Source organism: Hyla sarda, chromosome 2 (genome assembly GCF_029499605.1).
Source record: "Hyla sarda isolate aHylSar1 chromosome 2, aHylSar1.hap1, whole genome shotgun sequence".
Taxonomy (NCBI): Eukaryota; Metazoa; Chordata; class Amphibia; order Anura; family Hylidae; genus Hyla; species Hyla sarda.
The window spans coordinates 118,744,650-118,765,351 of NC_079190.1; the positions used below are offsets into that span (position 1 = coordinate 118,744,650).

Genomic DNA, 20,702 nt, shown 5'->3' on the forward strand with positions numbered 1-20,702 from the left:
AATATAACAGCAATGGATTTAATAATCATTAATGTTTATAATGAGAACAAATGTGCCAGAATCATATTATAATCTATAATAATAACTTATCATAAAATGAATTGTACATTAAGTTATAACGTACATTGACATACAAGTACCAACAGGTATAACATTAACAATATAAAGAGAAAGGGAGGGGGTTCTACTCACAAGTTTACCATAAGAGGACATGGAGTCCTGAATAAGGGTGTAAACTTTGACGGTATAGCAGTTATATCTTGGTCCTGGTACCTGATAGGGGATAACATATCTAGGGGGGAGTACCCCTTTAACAAGGGTGTTAACTGAGGTGTAAACTTAGACGGTATAGCAGTTATATCTTGGTCCTGGTACCTGATAGGGGATAACATGTCTAGGGGGAGTACCCCTTTAACAAGGGTGTTAACTGAGGTGTAAACTTAGACGGTATAGCAGTTATATTTTGGTTCTGGTACCTGATAGGGGATAACATGTCTAGGGGGGAGTACCCCTTTAACAAGGGTATTAACTGAGGTGTAAACGTCAACGGTATAGCAGTTATATCTTGGTCCGGGTACCTGATAGGGGTACAATGACCCATTTTCCATAACAGGGACCTGCATTATAAATCCTGTATAGTGAAGATCTGGCCCTGTAACATATATTTTTTGGAGTCCAAAAGCTTGTAGTTACATCTCTGGTCATTCATCTATTTGTTAGGGCACCTTGTAAGTGCTCTAACATGACTGGCTCTGTCAGGTGACTCATGACATTTTAATTTGGTACCTCACCTTTTGGGACATGTGTATCACAGGAAGGAATGTGACCTGTAACCCCTCTGGTGCTTAACAAGGTTACATACTGCCTTGTTCTACAGCCTGCACACAAGCTATCCACCATGATCCAATATATGACCTTGGCAGATAAGAGTATATATATATATATATATATATATATCTGCCTAATCATCAAGGTTGTATCACATAGCTATAAAATGTTATCACTGTCACCTGTTACACCAGCAACAAGGGAACCAGTAGGAATACAAAGGATTCAGGGGGTGGCCACTACCCAGGCCTTATCACTTTATTAAAGCATACTTGTCAGATCCCAGAAAAAATAAATTATAAGTTACTCAGTACCTAATACTGACCATGTACATCAAATATTTATTTACGTCTATCACTTATATTTTTATAAAAATACCTCTTTTCATTTTCTCACAGTGTTAGAAATCCTCTCAGGGGAAGGGGGCATGTCCCTTCCTTGTGGTGATGGGAGGTAATCGGTGTGTCTGCTCATGCAGCCTTGTCCATGAGTCATCTCTTGTCCATGACTAAGGGACAAGCCAGATGGTGCTGCAGGACTGATTAGTGTCCCAATAACATAGAAACATAGAATGTGTCAGCAGATGTGTTGGCCCATCTAGTCTGCCCAATAATAGTAGGTATGAGGACCCCTAGTGGTGGCATTTTCAGGAGCTGTTTTCTTTATTAAATATTAAAAAAAATTAAACAAACATATTACAAAACATCTGACAGTAACAATTTAAAGGGTTTATCTTAGTTTTTTTTTTTATAAACAATGACATTTTCACAGTATATAAAAAACAAAACCTCTACTTACCTCCAGTGCTTCTGCGTTGCCTATGTTGTATTTGTTCTGGTCCCCTATTGCAATCCTTTTCCTGAGTTGCAGCATGATGCCTGGGCTCAAAGTGATGCTGGGGCCCTGAGTCTCATACCGCCGTTCAGCCAATTACTGGGTGCAGCAATGTCACGCCTTGACCAGTGATTGGCTGAGTGGTTGTATGACACACTAGGCCCCAGCTTAACTCTGGGCCCAAGCATCACGCTGCAACTCAGAAAGATGATCACAGCCGGGGACCGGAGCTGGACACCAAAGGTATCATGGGAAGTAGAGGTTTATTTTTTTAAATACTGCAGAATGGGTATTGTTATTAACACCCCTTGCCTGCTGGATAAACCCTTTAATCTTGCCCTTCTTTTTTTATCACATCGGAAGATAACCAATTTGCCCTTTTCCTTCTAAATCTATGTTGATCTGACTAGGCTTTGGTTTAGTTTGCACCCATTTGATGTTTCTCCTTAAATCAGGCCAGTCCCCAGGAAAAAAAAAATTCTTGCAGCTTTAAGTTTTTATTTAGTTTTTTTATTTTCCATGTTTCCTGAATGTTTGCCCTTTTGTATATTGTTTATTTATTTTTATAATTATTTGAGAGAACCTTTTCATTCAAAAGAACGTCCATAATTGTCATATTGAAATCCCAAAGGATGTTGGCATGTGAAAACCAGTGCAGCAAACTTGCAAATAAACACATATGCATCAGACTTCAGGCATAACTGTAATCTTAGATGAAAAATTATTATAGTGTAGCACTGTGCACAATAATAATTTTTCTATGTTATTTTCAATTCAGGCATGCATATAGGTGTACAGAACTGCAGTTTTACATGATCTTGCCACTCACAACTATACCTAAGGAGATGAAAAGCTCCACTCTCCAATGCACCCTTGGTCAGCATGAGACATGGGTCTGCCACTGGCTATGGATGCATTGAAGACAGAGTAGGACACTCTGTCTCCTAATGCATAGTTATGAGCGGCCAGCTACCTATTTACAAGCTGAATTGAAAGTAATTTAGAAAAATGATTATTGTGTACAGCGCTGCACTATAATAAGTTTTCATCTAAAATTACCAATTATGCTTACATGAAATATTATAGACCTAGAATGCAGCTTCCTTATTAGTCAAGAATGGTCACACGTGGGCTGATAATTCTGTCTGGACAGGTTGTCGTCTTGTATCTCTCTTACAGAGAGGCAGGAAAAGAGGAAGCTGTGTAGGTAAGACTATTTCAATTTAGTTACCATTGCTTCAGGGACAGGAGTGGTGTAACAGTAAGTCTGTAGAAATTACTGAGTCAAAACAGATGAATTATGTTACACCATTAGTGAACCATTGAATTTGGTCATCCACATGCTGGGAAGGCACATTTTGCCATCTTTAAACTAGCCATTAATAAATATGGAGCTAATTCTGCTGCAGAATGCATGACAGTGCCACGTCACTATAGTTGTGTAGGTTTCCTCTGCGTATTCAACTCTAAAAGCATACTGATATTGTATGAAATTCACCTATGTCTGTACATGGGAAACCGGGCTGTTTGTTCCACACTGCAAACTGTAACAGAGTATGTTGTGAATACTTTATATATCAACAAGTAAGCAAATAACAAACAAAAAAGCAGACCGTATATAAAGATAGATCGAAACAGTGTATTGTTGTGAGTCAGAAAAAATGCAGAACTGTAAAAGGGAAGTAGCATGGGTCCTAGTGAGGGAAAGACCAGAGCAGAAGCGAGACTGAGAAGCTACATAGGAAATAACAATGCCATACACAAGTACAGAATAAGGAATGTGGTAGTATGATTTTTGGAACAACATACACACATGTATCTAAAGTATCAGCCAGCATCACAAACATCTTTTAACATGGTAAACATTTGTGTAGCCTGTACAGCCCAAATGAGTTAGATGCAGGAACTAAAGCAAATGGTGGTTTTCCTGTTATCTATAAAACCTTTTACTCCATTATTTTGGCTGTAGTTTGTCACTGTTTTTTGATGCACTTGTTTTTAGAGACAAAGTTTTGCAACAAACCAAATAGATTTTTTTTTTCAAAGTGACATTGGAAGTCTTGATTTCAGTTGATATCATGCAGTGGTCAGGAATTTATAATTTGCAACTCTTTCATTTTGTCGCATTGTTTTGCGCAACTCTACACCAGTCCTCAGTTGGCTTAGAAACTGACTGTGGACAGCATTATTAAAAAGTCGCACATTTTGTTGCACAGGATAAAAAAGTTACACAAAAAGTAGCAGAGGGGTAGCATACAAAGTGGAGTACTAAGTAACAAATGTGATCAGAACCAGATTGATCACATGTCCTGCACCATGTAATATAATTGGTGCAGGTACACGACGTTTACCCCCACCACTCTTGATGAATACCCCCCTATAAGCCCAGGATATATATATATATATATATATATATATGTATATATATATATATATATATATATATATATATATATATATAAATGGATGTATTTTCTCTGATAACCATAAGTATATATTCAATATTTAATGTGTTACTTGTACATGGTCTGTGATTCAATGCATGTTGCTATTCTTTGTATCATGGAAGATAAATTGTAAAATCGGCGGCATGCTCCACTCCCCTGCGATGTACGATGTATTTACTTTCATTTTTTAATTCCTCACCGGGAGCCCTGAATGGCCAGTACGGAGGAGCCAGTACTGGGGAAAGATATATAGAACCCCTGGGAGGTGGGGAAGGGGGGAGTCTGTTCCAAGATGGGGGTTGTAGTACAAACACTAATGTTGCCTCCCCAGCCACCAGCAGACTCCCGCAGCTGGGGAATTACTACTCTCATTATGGAAACAAATCTGTTCCATGATGGGAGTAGTAGTAGTAGTCCCTCAGCACAGCAGGAGTCTGCTGATGTCACCTCTTGTGAGCATGCTCCGAAGTAATAACGGATATTATAAACTGGGTGTAAACAGATGACATAAGGGCTCATCTGTTTGCCATAGACTTTAATGTTAAAAATAACGTCCGTTAATTTACCCATTTTTTCTTCCATCACAATTAACGTCCGTTATTCATGATGGGCTATAACGCGTCATAACGGATAATAAAAAAAATCCCATAGACTTTAATGGTATTTTGTAATGGACATTTAACATCAGTTTTTAAAGCTTTTCTAACAGACGTTTATAACGGATCTTTTAATGGATGAATTTTATAGTGTGAAAGGGGTCTAAGAGTTCTATGTAACACTCAAGGTGAGCTGAGTAAAAAAAGAAAAAAAGAAATAAGCTAAAACTTACATAGCCACATATTGTGTAATATTCTACAGAAATTGTCTTGAGTCCCAGACCCCAGTAGAGCTCACAAATGTTTTGGGCAGTTGGCGTAAACCCATGCTAACATAGAGAACATGAGGCTGTGCTTGGTTGGATATGAACCAGTTCTAACCACTGACCCATTGAGCTTAGTTATTACATTAAACATCTAACCATCTTGTTTTATAACCAGGCAAGAACCAAATAAAAGGACATCATGGAATCTAGGCCGATCACAGATGAGGAAATGGAGGAGCTCAGGGAGGCTTTTGGCAAGATTGGTAAGATATTTATTAAAATTTTATTAACAATAAAACCATAAATACAGTACTTGTAGAAATCACTGTCTATAACCATATCAGGCTCTGATCAGACCTACTTTTTTTTAATTTTTTTATTATGTTCAGCATTTATCACGGGAAAGCTTGGTGTATTCATAAACCCCCATGCATCCAGGTTAAATGCTTATACAAAACAAGTGTTTTTTTGGCATATGCTGGGCCTATATGCATGAGCATGAGCATATGTTTTTTTTTTTTACTTATTTACTTTACTTATTTACTTTCCTATAATAGGGATACAGTAAAAACATTTACAATGGGAGTCACTTCAGGGAATACTGTCAATGTGTACCTCAGTTGGAAGCAAAAATGTCTGATAAGAGCCTAAAAAACAACAGAGATATTTTATATTAACATTGAACAAGCAGAATAGTATTCCATTTGCCATTCCAGTTTTAGGGTGCGTTCACACACTAGTAACTAGCAGCGGGTTTACCACTGTGGGAAATCCACTGCGAGTTACACTACCATTCATTTGAATAGGTCCGCGGACAGTCCGCAATAGTGTCAGATCTGCAGACTGCCAGCGGACCCATTCTAATGAATGGTAGCGTAACTCTCAGTGGATTTTCCACAGTGGGGAACCTGCTGTTAGTTAAAAGTATGTGAACGCACACTTAGGGTACATTCCCACATGCTGTATTTTGCTGCGTATTTGCTGCTGCACATATTCTTTTTCAATTGAAGTCAATGGGTAGCAAAATACGCAGCTGATTTTGCTTCCCATTGACTTCAATGGGTAGGAAAATAAGCAGCAGTAAATAAGCAGCAAAAATATGGCACGTGGGAGCGTGGCTGGATTCACACACGGTATTTTGGTCAGTATTTTGATCAGTATTTTAAGCCAAATCTAGGAGTGGAACTGACACTGCAAAAACTGTAAAGGAAACCTGTGCTTTGCACCCACTCCTGGTTTTGCCTAAAAAAATCTAAAAAACATAATTTTTATTTTTTTTGTTGTTTTTTTACAAAATGTTGGGTTATTGACAAACTATTTTGGGGCCATTGACCAACATACCAATTTCAATGTTGTTTACCTAATGAGTCTATATGCCATATGACATTTATAATCTGGTGTTATTAATAAACCCCCGTACATATGCCCACACTTCCTTATAGTCCCTTATAACATGTTTTTTTTTCCTCTTTTTTAGATACTGATGGAAATGGTTTCATAAGCCCTAGTGAATTAAATAATTTGTTCAAAGCTGCTAATTTACCCCTTCCTGGGTACAGACTACGGGAGATAACCCAAAGCCTTATGGAAACAGGGGATAAGAACAGGGATGGCCAGATCAGTTTTGATGAATTTCTCACAGTAAGTTCACCCTGAATCGTTGAAAATAAAATAAATTTTCATGTATATTTGATCGAGGAGATTTATGAAAACCTGTGTAGAAGTAAAGTGATGCAGTTACCCATAGCAACCATCAGATTGCTTCTTTAATATTTAAAAAGGCCTTAGCAGATTAATGGCTTGACTGTATAAATATTACTTACACACTAGATGAAACAACTTATGTGTCAAATTTACATTCAGTATTCCTTTTGTATTCACAGCAAATTAATTTTACCAAAAAATTTGAATTGTGTTTTAAATGGAACAGCAATTTTTAATATTATTATATATACTATTACTACTACTTGTACAACTACCGCTATTAATAAATATCATATTATTATTATTTTATTATTTTTATTTTACTGAAGCTTTTGAATGTAGAACCAAAATTAAATGCTTTATGGGTATTGTGCTATGTAACTGTTAAAGCTCCTTTCTTTTTTTTTTTTTTTTTTTTATTCCAGTGGGCAAAAAAAAAAATTTCAATGTATAGATCTGAGTTGCTGGGGTCCTGTGTTTTTTTTTCTCTAATAATAGGCTTCTAATATTTTTATCTTTTTGTAGGTTATTCATGAACTAAAAAGTTCAGATGTTGCCAAAACTTTCAGAAAGGCCATAAACAAGAAAGAAGGTATCTGTGCAATTGGTGGCACATCTGAGCAGTCCAGTGTGGGAACTCAACATTCTTATTCAGGTAAGTACATTTCACAGGGGTCATTGACGGAGAAATTTTCATTAACACGGGGGACACGGCTAGGATGTCTGTAAGACTCACTGCAGACAACAGGTACCCAGGAGGTAGTAGATCCGTAATTCCACGGTGGTCTGGAGCAAGAGATGTAGTAGATCCGCTGGTCCTGTGGGGAGGATGACGCGGGCCGTGCCAGGGAGCGGAGTCTAAGGTGCCGCTGGTTTTTACCAGAGCCCGCCGCAAAGCGGGATGGACTTGCTGCAGCAGGCGGCACCCAGGTCGCTACCCCTGGCACGACTCAACCCCACAGGCGGCTGAGGTGAAGCGTGGCACAGAAGGAATAGGCAGGACGTAGTCAGGCTGGCAAGAGGTCAGGGCAGGCAGCACAGGAGCGTAGTCAGTAGGGAAGCAGAAGGTCAATAGGCAGGCGGCTAGGAACACGGTCAGATCACGGAATGCAAGGTCTGGTACATGGCAAGGAACACTATAGACTGCTTTCTCTAAGGCGCTAAGGCAAACAAGGACGGCAGAGAGTGGGGGGAGGTGCAGAACTTTATAATAAATGTGCAGGTGTGAACAATAATTACGGGCGCACTGGCCCTTTAAATCTGAGAGCTCCAGCATGCGCGTGTCCCCGCCTCCTAGGGCCCCGGACCCGGAGCTGTGAGGGCACAGCAGGAGACAGCGGTGAGTGAGGGGCTGGCATTCGCATGCGGGCGCGTCCCGCAGTGGGAATCCCAGCCCCGCCAGGCCAGCGAAGGAGTGGGGACAGCGCGCTTACGGCCGGAGCGCAGGAAGTCACAATGTCCTTTATCTCCCATTTTTTTTTGTTCTATATATTGAAGCTTTGGCTCTTGCAATTTTGGATTCACCTGATATTGCTGGCTTTGGTCCGAAAGGGGAAAAAGATAAGATCCTTTTATATGCCGATGACTTGCTGCTTTTTTTTTTTAATGATCCAGAGTATATGATACCAACTGCAAGGAATATAGTGGAAGAATACGGCTCTTTTTCAGGATAAAAAATTTACTGGAAGAAATCATGATTACTTCCGGTGGTGGCCAGAGCCAACCTGAGGATGCCTGGTGTGAAAATTATTGGAGAGGGAGAGTCTATGAGTTATCTTGGTATTCAGATGAGCAATAGTGTAGAACACTTTATTAAATTAAACTTGATGCCTCTTCTTCAGAAAACCCGAAAAAAAATATCAGTATGGTGTAAATTGCTCATTTCCCAAGCCGATGAATGGCTATTTTGCTGCAGTTCTTATGTATATTAAAAGCATCACCAGTATGGATACCGGAGAGATGGTTAGCAGGGTTGGAATCAGCATTAAGTAGTCTTATATGGGGCAGAGGACAAGTTCGCATAAAATAAAGGCACTTGTCCCATCGAGAGGGAGAAGGGGGACGGTCGCTTCCCAATTTCAGATTATATTTCCTGGCGGTGAAGGTGCAGGAGATTAAAAGAGGGCAGGAACAATTGGTTGCGTACTACATGAACAAATTTGGTGATAGATATAGGGAATTCTCAGAGCTGTTAGAGGCAGATCTGCCAAAAAACAATGATTATCTGGCAGATTTTTCTTTTTTAGATTTGTATCTCAAGGTATGGAATCACATTAAAGGGTTATTTATGTACTATAAAAGGGAGTTTGGAGTGTGCACCATTATGGGATAATTATAAACTTACTTAGTACATTACGTTTGATAAAATTAAACAGGAATTTGGTTTGGGAGATGCACAATTTTTATGGTATACACAGATACAGGAAGCTTTTAGGACCACAAAATTTAAATGGTATTTACTATTGAATCACACGATTTGCATTTGTATTTGAGAAGGAAATCTAGAAATAAATGTTTGTTGAGGATTATGTATAGAAGTTCGATTCGAGGAATTGCAGTGGGTTTTCAACTGAATATTAGGAGTAAATGGGAAAGGGACACTGGGTTGATTGATGATTCACTGAATTTTTGGGAATGTAAGTAAATGTTCAAGTAACAAAAAAATTCAATGTGCTCAGTTAAAAATTATTTATCGTCTTTAGTACTATTCACCCAGATTTTTACATGGGGTTGGCTGTAAAGTTAATTCAAATTGTCCCAGATGTGTGGAGACCGAAGCCAACTTTGTCCATATTCTTTGGAATTGTGGGCTAGTAAGGGAATTCTGGAGAAAGGTCTAAAATACCAATTAATATATATATATAAATATATATATAGTATTTTTTTTAGTTTATACATTTTTTTAAGTATTATGGATAAGAAGTATATTCTATTATCTAAAATGTTTGCTAGGTTAAAGTATTAAAACGGGTATTCCAACTCAAAGTAATGTATCCTATCCACAGCATAGGGGATAAGTGTGAGATCATGAGCCCCCAACAACCTGACCAGAACTGTATTTTTTTGTTAATTTGCTGAAGATTTTGTGTGGATTTGGTGTGGATGGGAAGAATCTGCACAACTTTAGTAGTCCTTGGTTGACTGTAGCAGATAGAAATTCATTAGAAATCTTCTAATTGTAGTTCAGCTACTTCAGCAACTTTTTATGAAAAATTCAATATTTATTTAAGTACAAATAATAATGTAGTTTGCATCTTTATTTCACCATTTTAGAAGAGGAAAAGTATGCCTTTGTAAATTGGATTAATAAGGCATTAGAAAAAGATCCAGACTGCAAGCATGTCATTCCCATGAATCCAGACACGGATGACCTCTTCAAAGCAGTTGGTGATGGGATTGTCCTCTGGTAAGTGGATTTTTCTCTCTTCTCTTATACACATGGTGTAGCCCTATATCCCCATAACATTCAACACATTATAAACTTCAAAAGATTTCTTATCTGTCTTGTTCATTATGAAAAATATAGAAAAAAAAAAGGATAAACCATTATTGTTTTTTGTTATAATGTATGTACCGTATTTTTCGCCATATAAGACGCTCCGGCACATAAGATGCACCCAATTTTAAAGGATGAAAATCTAGAAAAAAAAAGATTCTGAACCAAATACAATGTAAAGTATAGGACAGTGATCTTCAACCTGCGGACCCCCAGATGTTACAAAACTATAACTCCCAGTATGCCCGGACAGCCGTTGGCTGTCTGGGCATGCTGGGAGTTGTAGTTTTGCAACATCTGGAGGTCCGCAGGTTGAAGACCACTGGTATAGGAGGTAATACTCACGTGTCCCTGCTGCTCCAGACCCATCACCTCTCGTCACCGCTGCCCTGGATGTCGCTCCATCGCTGTCGCTGCTTCCCCGGGGTGTCCCCGTCGCTCCGGAACGTCTCTGCTGCCCGGTATCCTCGCTCTCCGTCGCCGCCGCTCCTATTGGATGATGGGACGGCGTGAGCGACGATGTGATGACAACGAAGGAGAGCGCCGGCCATGCAGGGGATCCCAGCATGGAGCAGACACCGTGGAGGCAGGTAAGGTCCCTCCCGGTGTCCTGTAAGCTGTTCGGGACGCCGCGATTCCACCGCGGCGGTCCCGAACAGCCTGACTGAGCAGCCGGGTTAGTGTCACTTTTGCTTCAGACGCGGCGGTCAGCTTTGATCGCCGCGTCTGAAGGGTTAATACAGGGCATCACCGCAATCGGTGATGTCCTGTATTAGCTGCGGGTCCCGGCCGTTGATGGCCGCAGGGACCGCCGCGATAGGACAGGGTTTTAATGTCTATTTGCCGTATAAGACGCACCAACTTTCCCCCCCCCCCCCAGTTTTGGGGAAGAAAAAGTGCGTCTTATACGGCGAAAAATACGGTATACTGTAGGACTATGTGAATGTTTCAGTTATAGATTTCCAGCTTTTTTTGCTTGGAATGAACAATACTAAGATAATATATCTCTTTTTCCAGTAAAATGATCAATCTATCAGTTCCAGACACAATTGATGAACGAGCCATCAACAAAAAGAAGCTAACTCCTTTCACTATCCAGGTAATATAAAAAGACACTTCAAACCCTTGTAGTCAACTTGTGGCAAAATAAGAGTAGATTGTAAGTCATTAGAATCTGTGAGACAGTGACAATCATTCTGATTCTGATCCTGATTTGTTTGTTCCTTATTGGAGGGTCTCAGTGTCTACACACATCCCCATTATTATCCCAAAGCAGATATATTGAATTGTTCATTATTTGCATCAGGCATATGACGTCTGATACGTTTTTTTGAGTGTATGTGAAGTGCAACCTACATATTGGCAACGGCAAGCAGAACAGGAAGACAAATAAATAACTGAAGCAGTGTTACAATTAAAGGGGTATTCCAGGCCAAAACTTTTTTTTATATATCAACTGGCTCCGGAAAGTTAAACAGATTTGTAAATTACTTTGATTAAAAAAATCTTAATCCGTGCAATAGTTATTAGCTTCTGAAGTTGAGTTGTTTTTTTCTGTCTAACTGCTTTCTGATGACTCACGTCCCGGGAGCTGTGCAGTTCCTATGGGGATATTCTCCCAGCATCAGTGGCGTCGCTAGGGGGGGGCCAGAGGGGGCCATGGCCCCCCTAGATCAGGCCGTGCCCCCTCTTTAGCCCCCCCCCCCCATTTAAAATAAATAGGGATGTCCCGATACATTGATGGCTCCGCCCCCAGCACAGGAGAGGACGGGCCCAGAGCTGACAGGTCACACAGCAAAGCGGCCACTTCATGTGAGGTGAGTGATGTCCCTGTTTGCTGCCTCTCTCCCCCCTGATCAGCAGTATAACCCGGGGCTGAGTAATGGGTATGGTAGCAGTCCAGAGGGGTCACTTTCCCTCCTCCAGTGTCCACAGGTCACCAACAGGCCACATTATCACAACAATTTTTGGGAAAAATCGCGGCAAAAATTGCGCGCTTTTACCGCGATTTTTCGTAAATCGCGGTAAAACAGCGCAATTTTTGCCGCGATTTTTCCATAAATTGTTCTGGTAATGTGTCCTGTTGGTGACCTGTGGACACTGGAGGAGGGAAAGTGACCCCTCTGGAAGGACAACATGTGAACACACTGCTAGTTTATCATTAACCCCTCAAGGATACATTCACATGTACAGGATCAGCTGCATATTTTTGCTGCATATTTTGTGCAGCTGATTTTGCAACCCATTAGCTTCAATAGGTAGCAAAATCAGCTGCAGAAAATATACAGCAGATCCTGTATGTGTGAACGTACCCTAAGGGCTCATTCAGGGGTGGATCCACAGTGTATTTTAGGGTGCGTTCACACGGGCGTATTTGTCAGCGGATCCGCAGCTGCGGATCCGCTGACAAAGGCCCCTAAAGTGCTACCCTCTTTGTGCCTGCTAATAGCGGCAATCCGCCGCTACCAGCAGACACACTGCGATGTGCGAGTTACCCTGCAGTGTACTCACACACATCGCGGCCTCTCTCTGTGTAGCTCAGGGAGCCGGGGGAGCGGCCGCGATGTGCGGGATGTGCGGATACACTGCGACTCGCACTTCACTGTGTGTCTGCTGGTAGCGGCGGATTTCCGCTATTAGCAGGCACAAAGAGGGCAGCACTTTAGGGGCCTTTGTCAGCGGATCCGCAGCTGCGGATCCGCTGACAAATACCCCCATGTGAACGCACCCTTATGCTGCAGATCCACCGACAATGGACCCTACAGTGCTGCCTCCATCTGTGCCTGATCATAACGGCAATCCTCCGCTACGAGCAGACACGCTGTGTTGTGTATACTCGCCCACATCATGGCCACTCCTCCCGCTCTCTGAGCTAGGCCGAGAACAGCCGCGATGTGTGCGAGTATACACATGAAAGCGTGTCTGCTCGTAGCGGAGAATTGCCGTTATGAGCAGCACATATGGAGGCAGCACTGTAGGGTCCACTGCTGGGGATCCATCCGTGTAAATGAGCCCTAAGGACGCAAGGCGTACATGTACGCACAGTGCCTGCTCCCGCTGTGTTGTATAAATCATTAGCTAGAATGCCAGGCATCACCAATCAGGCTGATGTCCGACATTAACCCTTTAGATGCCGCTATCAAAGTTGATGGTAGTGTCCAAAAGTTTTAACGCCTTAAGGACCGAGCATTTTTCCACTTTTGTTTTTTCCTCCTCACCTTTTAAAAATCATAACCCTTTCAATTTTTTGCACCTAAAAATCCATATGATGGCTTATTTTTTGCGCCACCAATTCTACTTTATAATGACATCAGTCATTTACCCAAAAATCTAATTGTGTGTATAAAAAAATAATTGTGTGTATATATATATATATACACGCACACACGTATTAAAATTGCCCCCCCACTTTTGTCACTGGCCCCCCATGTGCCCCCCCTAAATATGAATGCTGGAGACGCCACTGCCCAGCATGCACAGCTCCCGGGATGTGACATCATGATTGAGCAGTTAGACAGAAAACTTCATAAGCTAATAACTATTGGAAGGATTAAGATTTTTTAATAGAAGTAATTTACAAATCTGTTTAACTTTCCGGAGCCAGTTGATATATAAAAAAAGTTTTTGCCTGGAATACCCCTTTAATATAACTTTAATTTTGGAAACGCTTGCCTGAACTGCAAGATTCAAAGAAATCCGATGTCAATATGTAGGAGCAAGTAATGCATTGTCTATTTCCATGTTCCTGGAGAATGTAGCCACGTTGGATTGGTGCGTTTTTTACTGTTGTCGAAAAATAAACTAGGGGATAATGTGGATCTCAGTGATGGTCCCCATCTAGAAACTACCTTTATTTGTGTTTTATCAACTCCTTGTAAGGCTACATCACTTTCTAAGATGGGCAGATATTTTTGAACTATACCTTTAATGGCATGAAATTGTTTATTGTTGCTAGTTACAAAAAACGGTAATTTTGATTTATCATTATTGGATTGGAACATAATTGTTTTTTGTTATCTGAAAGTTTCCCGTTTCAGATTTTTTGCTTTATTGTATGCTACATTAAAATTATGCTCATTATCACCCCTTGCTATCAATCTATCATGTAACAGTTTTGATTCTCATTCAAAAATTTCATTATTAGAGCAATTTCTTTTTAAGCAAACCCATTCGCATAGGGGATATTCCACACAACATGGTTGGGATGACATGAACTTGCTTGTAGAATAGTATTCCCTGCTGATTCCTTCCTATACAGTTGTATAATAACCTTTTTGTCCCCAATATTTCCATAATCTATTGGGGGGGGGGGGGGGGCGGTGCTCACAACTTGACGTTTAGGAAAGAAATACTTGTCTTGGAGAATTGAGCCGTAAATTTAAGATTCAAGTCATTATTATTAATATAAGTTCAAACTCATACAAACGACTCTCAGAATCCCTCCATACCACGACAAGATCATCTATGTACCTGCCAAAATATTTTATAGATGAAAAAAAGGATTGTTGTCTGTAAAAATATAACTATCTTCATAAAATAAAGTCATAACATCATAACCTGTTAAAAATGTTGCTTACATAAATTAATTATTTAATATTTTGTCTTTATATTTGTGTTTCAGGAAAATTTAAATTTAGCTCTGAACTCAGCATCAGCCATTGGGTGTCATGTAGTCAACATTGGTGCAGAAGACTTAAAGGAAGGGAAGCCATACTTGGTGCTAGGACTTCTGTGGCAGGTTATCAAGATTGGGCTATTTGCAGACATTGAGCTGAGCAGAAATGAAGGTACTAGCTTTTCAGTTTTAGTAATGAAAAAAGACTGTTATTTGGGTGGGGCATGGTCTTAATTTAAAGGGGTATTCCAGGCAAAAAACTTTTTTTATATATATCAACTGGCTCCAGAGAGTTAAACAGATTTGTAAATTACTTCTATTTAAAAATCTTAATCCTTTCAATAGTTATTAGCTTCTGAAGTTTTCTGTCTAACTGCTCAATGATGATGTCACGTCCCTGGAGCTGTGCATGATGGGAAAATTTCCCCATAGGAACTGCACAGCTCCCGGGACGTGAGTCATCATTGAGCAGTTAGACAGAAAACAACAACTCAACTTCAGAAGCTAATAACTATTGGAAGGATTAAGATTTTTTAATAGAAGTAATTTACAAATCTGTTTAACTTTCCAGGGCCAGTTGATAATTAAAAAAAAGTTTTTGCCTGGAATACCCCTTTAAGTTGTTTTTTTCCAATATTAGAGATCATTACCTATCCACAGGATAGGTGGTAACTAGCTGATCAGTGGGATCTGACCTCTGAGACCCACGCCTTTTACAAGAATGGAGGCCATTTGTTCACTGAGTGAATTGAGCGAGAGGACACATGCTTTGCCACTGTTCCATTAATTCTTTATGGGACTTCCAAACCTAGCTAAGCACTTTATTCAGCTATGTTCTAAAGTCTCATAGAAAGTGAATGGAATGGTGACTGAAAATCCTTCTTCTCACTCCATACACTTAGGGGACAAAGGACTTCTGTTCTTATGATTGATAGAGGTCCCAGTGGTCTTGCTCAACTGACAAGCTCAGAGGCGCAACTTGTAGCTTCTGGGCCCCAATGCAAAATCTGCAACAGGGCCCTATGTACCAATTATAATACTTGTCTCTTATAGGGCAGATGTGCTTTGGGGCCCCCTTAGGTACCAGGGCCCTGGTGTGACTGCAACCTCTATAGCTACAAACCTGGATCAGCAAGTTATTACCTATCTTGTGGATATGTGATAATTTTTAGCATTTTGATAACTTCTTTAATGTAATAAGAATGTAAAACAGACAACATTTACAAAAAAATGAAAGTAGTACTGAAGCCGAAGACAACTTATCCCCTATAAGTGTCTGATCGCGGGAGGCTGCGACTCTCCCCATGCAGGGCGTGTCAAACACGGCATGATGCCGTTGCCAACCCCCCCCCCCCCATGTATCCTTTCCCATAGAGCTGAATGGAGGGGGAGTGTTTGTTGACCTCTTAGTGAGGTTGATGACATAAGCATTAGCCGTGCAGAGCCAAGGCAGTTCTGTGTCCCCAAATGGGAAATTGTGTGGGGTCCCAGCGGTTGGACCCCCCCACGATCAGACACTTATCTGTTGTCTTTGGCTGAAGCATTCCTTTACATTTTCAGTTTGGGGTTTAATAATTCATAAAACAAGTGTTACCTTTTCCATGTTAATAAATGTTCAGCATATGTCAGGGCAGACCTATTACTCTTTGTAGAAGTATATATGTAGAAGTATATATGTCTGTGCACCATTGTTGTGAAATCTGTGCACTTCACATACAAACTGCACACTTTGTTGTCTAAAACTGCCTCAATTCTGTCAGTATTTTTACCAAAACGAAGAGTGGGTGTAAAGAAATATATTAATCTGTCCACTAATAGATTCTACAGATTAATCTGTGTTGATTCCACTTCTGGTTTTGGCTAAAAATACTGACCAAAATGGTTATAAAAAAACATAGCCTTATACTTGTAATACAATCCATTCTTTGTTTTAAATATATTAAATATAGTCATCTAGAAGTCATTTAGAATGTTAAGCTAATGTTAAGACAATACAAATGAGAACAAAGAAATTATTAAATTCAATATACCCCATCCCTCCTATCCCTGAAAGTTATCATTTCCTATTACATACAAGTTCAGGCAACTTTAATATTCAGTTTTTCTAATCTGTTTTTACTGTCTGATTGTAGATTTTTTTTAATTCAGTTTTTCTTTCTACATGAGTGTAAACTACAGCCATCTTGCCTTGGCTATTGTTAGAGGCAAGCGATATGTTTTACAGCAGCCATAGGAACCTGTCAACAGGAGATGGTCATTGACATTTATTAGTTTCCCTCTTCCCTGTTACTTGTGATGACACCAGAAGACATAGAGATATCTAAATATGAATGAATGAATGTATTAGCTAATAAATCAATACATAATTTTTCATACATATGACATTTTCATCATTAAGGATTTAAGAATTTAAGCCATTTAAAGGGAATATAAAAGAAAATGACCTATGATTTAATTCAGCTTTAATGTTAAAGAGGACCTGTGGTCATCCCCAAAATATTGAGTTTTTGGCGTCACTAGAAAGCTCAAGGGGCCCTGATCACATACATTCTTACAGTATGCCGAGTGCCCCCCACACACCTATGATGCAGCAATGCTCTAATAAGGAGCAGTGATTATATTCAGTTAATGGAACACACCAGCCCTGCATACAGAACATATAAGCTTATGCACACAGAACCCTGCCAGATGGGACCCGGTACTATACATACTGTACACACAAATGGCTCTGGCTCCCACAGCATCTGACTCATACAGTGACTTCCAAAATGCAGGATGCTTTGTTATGGCTACCCCAGGCAAGTTGGCTGACCGAGATCACAACCTGCTGACTGCTGTACACGCTGTACAGACACAAATAATAATGATGGATTGTTTTCATTGTCAAAGGAACTATAAATGCCTATATCTCAGGAATGAAAAACGTATATGATCAGGGCCCCTTAAGCTTTCAAATGATGCTAAAAACATGATAGTTTGGGGGTGACCCCAGGTCCATATAGGTAAAGAATTGTTTGTGATGTTTTTATGTTTGTTTGCTTTTTTATTTCCCATGTCTCTACCTATTTAAATGTAGCTTTCTTGGATAAAGCTATTGATGACCTATCGACAGCACCCATACTACATCGAGAACAGAGTCAGAAGTGGCTGGCTCTGTACTCAAATATTGAACTAAATAGACGTTAAGCCTATAGTTCCTCTGCACTGCAGCTACACACAGTACAGAGCCAACTGCATCCAGCCCCAATTTTAATGTAGTGTGGGCCCCGGATAGCTGATCAGCGGTGTTGTCGGCTGTCGACACCCCTCTCCCTCCCCCAAAACTAACTCTTGTGGATAGGCCATCAAAAGCCTTAAAGGGGTACTTTGCTGGAAAACTTTTTTTTATCAACTGATGCCAGAAAGTTAAACAGATTGATAAATGACTGCTATTTAAAAATCTTAATCCTTCCAGTACTAATCAGCTGCTGTATGCTCCACAGGAAGTTCTTTTCTGTTTGAATTTCCTTTCTGTTTGACCACAGTGCTTTCTGCTGACACCTCTGTCCATGTCAGGAACTGTCCAGAGCTGAATAAGTTTGCTATGGGGATTTGCTTCTACTCTGGCCAGTTCCTAAAGTGGACAGATGTGTCAGCAGAGAGCACTGTGGTCAGAAAAGAAATTCAAAAAGAAAAGAACTTCCTATGCAGCAGCTGATAAGAACTGGAAGGATTAAGATTTTTAAACTGAAGTAATCTACAAATCTGTTAAACTTTCTGGCACCAGCGGAGTACCCCTTCAAATTTTGCAGCCTTTTATCTGGCTACTAAGCCTCATAATAAGCTGACATTTATTTCCTGTTCTGTAGAGATCACTTTTCAGCAGTCTTCCCTGTATTATCACAGACAGGAATACAATTAAAGGTAACACTTCTATATAGAGTATGCATAGAAAACTCTCCCATAGATGTAATGGGTAAAAACCACACAGATTCCTATTGGTTGCTGTAATACTAATGTTACAATATAATAAGGTTACAATAACTCTAAATGCTGTTCAATCAACCCAGACAAGATGGCTACCCTCCATAATCATGTACAGAAAATAGAATAGAAACATCTTCAATAAAAATATAAAAAGAATAGAATAATCGAGTTCTGTGCTAATCTACATCTTCCCTGTTCTGAACAGCTTTGATAGCCTTGTTACGGGATGGAGAGAGCTTAGAGGATCTTATGAGGCTTTCTCCAGAAGAGCTTCTCCTGAGATGGGCCAACTACCACCTGGAGAATGCTGGATGCAGCAAAATTAATAACTTCAGTTCAGATATCAAGGTACGTTCTGTCAAGCTAGCACAACCTATCTATAATCGGAGAGATGCTTAACAGCATTGTCCTCCTCCGACAGGAAGCTGACCTCCCATGGTGACTATGATCAGGTCTCCTTTTCCTGTTCTTAGGTAGAAGTAGTGGTTCCTGTTCTTCTTATCCTAGGAAACAAGACCCTGGGAAATAGCTGAAGCAAACTGAGTGCCCACCGAAGGCTCAAAGTAAAGTTGCACATTTTTCATCCTAAATGAACAATACAATAAAATATATGATTAGTAGAGGTCTATTGCCTGTAAGGCATGTGCATTATCATTCCACTGATTTTATTGGGGGGGCACTGTTAATATACACATTTTTGAGTTACGCCAAAGGTAGAATGTGATTGAGTCTGGTCTCATATCTGCACCTCAATGTGAAAGCAGTAAAAGCTGAGCATAAAGCTGGTTTCTTGGCTTTGTGTACAGTATAGTTACTATTTATCCTACTGAGATAGTTTTCAAATTTCAGTTATATTCAAATATTTGTTGGACAATATGATAAAGATTTCTTTGAGATAGAGGACCTTCTAGTGTATGATTATTATGTAACTTTACAAGCCAAATATACTGTTATTACCATTTCCATATGGACATTACCCTCTTTGTCAGGAACAGAGGTGATGGATATATATTGAGGAAAAATATGCACAAGGTTCCAATATTTATTTTACTCGAGTGCAAATGTTTAGTTTCCTATATGTCACGTTTGGCTTTCTGAACAGATTGTCCATGGTTTTTAATGCTTCTTATTCTCAGCACCAACCATTATCCTCATTACTAATAACAGAATGGTTAAAACGAAGCCTGACAATTAATTATTTTTTTTTAAGTTAAAGGGGTTGTCCAGGAATCGAAAAACAGACCTAATTTCTTTCAAAGACAGCTAACTGTTTGTCTCCACTTTGGGTGTGGTATTACAACCTGGCTAATTCACTTCAATGGAACTGAGCTACAGAACCACACTCAACCTGGAGACAGACAGGGAGCGGTCTTTGAAATAAAATAGGTCTGTTTTTTGATTCCTGGAAAACCCCTTTAACAAAAGTAGCCTAAAAACAGACTAAACCCATAGAAAGTGTTAATATTACACAAGACTTCTACTTCCCAGCCGCATGTGGCTAGATTTCATGGTGACGGGCTACCCCATAATAAATAAAACTAAAATCCAGTTAATGCTAATAGGAACTTGGCTTCTTCTATGTCCTGTTGGTCAAAGGGATAAGACTTCTTCTTGAGGAGAGGACCATAATGGTGTGTGGAAATTTAAAGGCCATTAGCACTCCACTGGGAATTCTGGAAAGAAAAAGTATGCAAAGCAGCTCAATCATATCCCCTTTTCATGTAGCTTACCCTTAACATCAGTGTTTAATTCCAGCTCTGGAGGTTTTGTAACCGACATGGAAAGTTATGCCAAGCCAGAAATCTCCCATCTTCAGCCAGCTGTTTCTGGTCATTGACCCTCATTAGTACAGTATGTCCTGTTAAAAAAAAAAAAAGGTTCTCTGGATATCATAATGATGACTGATATTAATCATTACAGAGCAATATATGGGACTTTTAGATTTTTGCT

The 20,702-nt window shown here is 39.9% G+C and overlaps 1 protein-coding gene and 1 long non-coding RNA gene across 9 annotated transcripts in view; one reads left to right on the plus strand and one right to left on the minus strand.

Moving 5' to 3' along the window:
• Positions 1 to 20,702, plus strand: part of LCP1 (lymphocyte cytosolic protein 1) — a 52,099-nt gene that overhangs the window by 13,576 nt on the left and 17,821 nt on the right. For both annotated transcript variants that reach the window (XM_056555387.1, XM_056555386.1), the window contains exons 2-8: positions 5,147 to 5,234; positions 6,449 to 6,612; positions 7,201 to 7,330; positions 9,949 to 10,081; positions 11,189 to 11,270; positions 14,793 to 14,958; positions 18,958 to 19,100. In XM_056555387.1, coding sequence (XP_056411362.1) covers positions 5,171 to 5,234; positions 6,449 to 6,612; positions 7,201 to 7,330; positions 9,949 to 10,081; positions 11,189 to 11,270; positions 14,793 to 14,958; positions 18,958 to 19,100 — 882 coding nt within the window. In that variant the 5' untranslated portion in view covers positions 5,147 to 5,170. The remainder of the gene's footprint in view (positions 1 to 5,146; positions 5,235 to 6,448; positions 6,613 to 7,200; positions 7,331 to 9,948; positions 10,082 to 11,188; positions 11,271 to 14,792; positions 14,959 to 18,957; positions 19,101 to 20,702) is intronic.
• LOC130355351 (uncharacterized) overlaps positions 19,111 to 20,702 on the minus strand; it is a 79,123-nt gene continuing 77,531 nt past the window's right edge. For all 7 annotated transcript variants that reach the window (XR_008888484.1, XR_008888480.1, XR_008888485.1 and 4 more), the window contains 2 exons: positions 20,483 to 20,610; positions 19,111 to 19,337 (listed from right to left, as the gene is read on the minus strand). This is a non-coding gene — a long non-coding RNA (uncharacterized LOC130355351). The remainder of the gene's footprint in view (positions 19,338 to 20,482; positions 20,611 to 20,702) is intronic.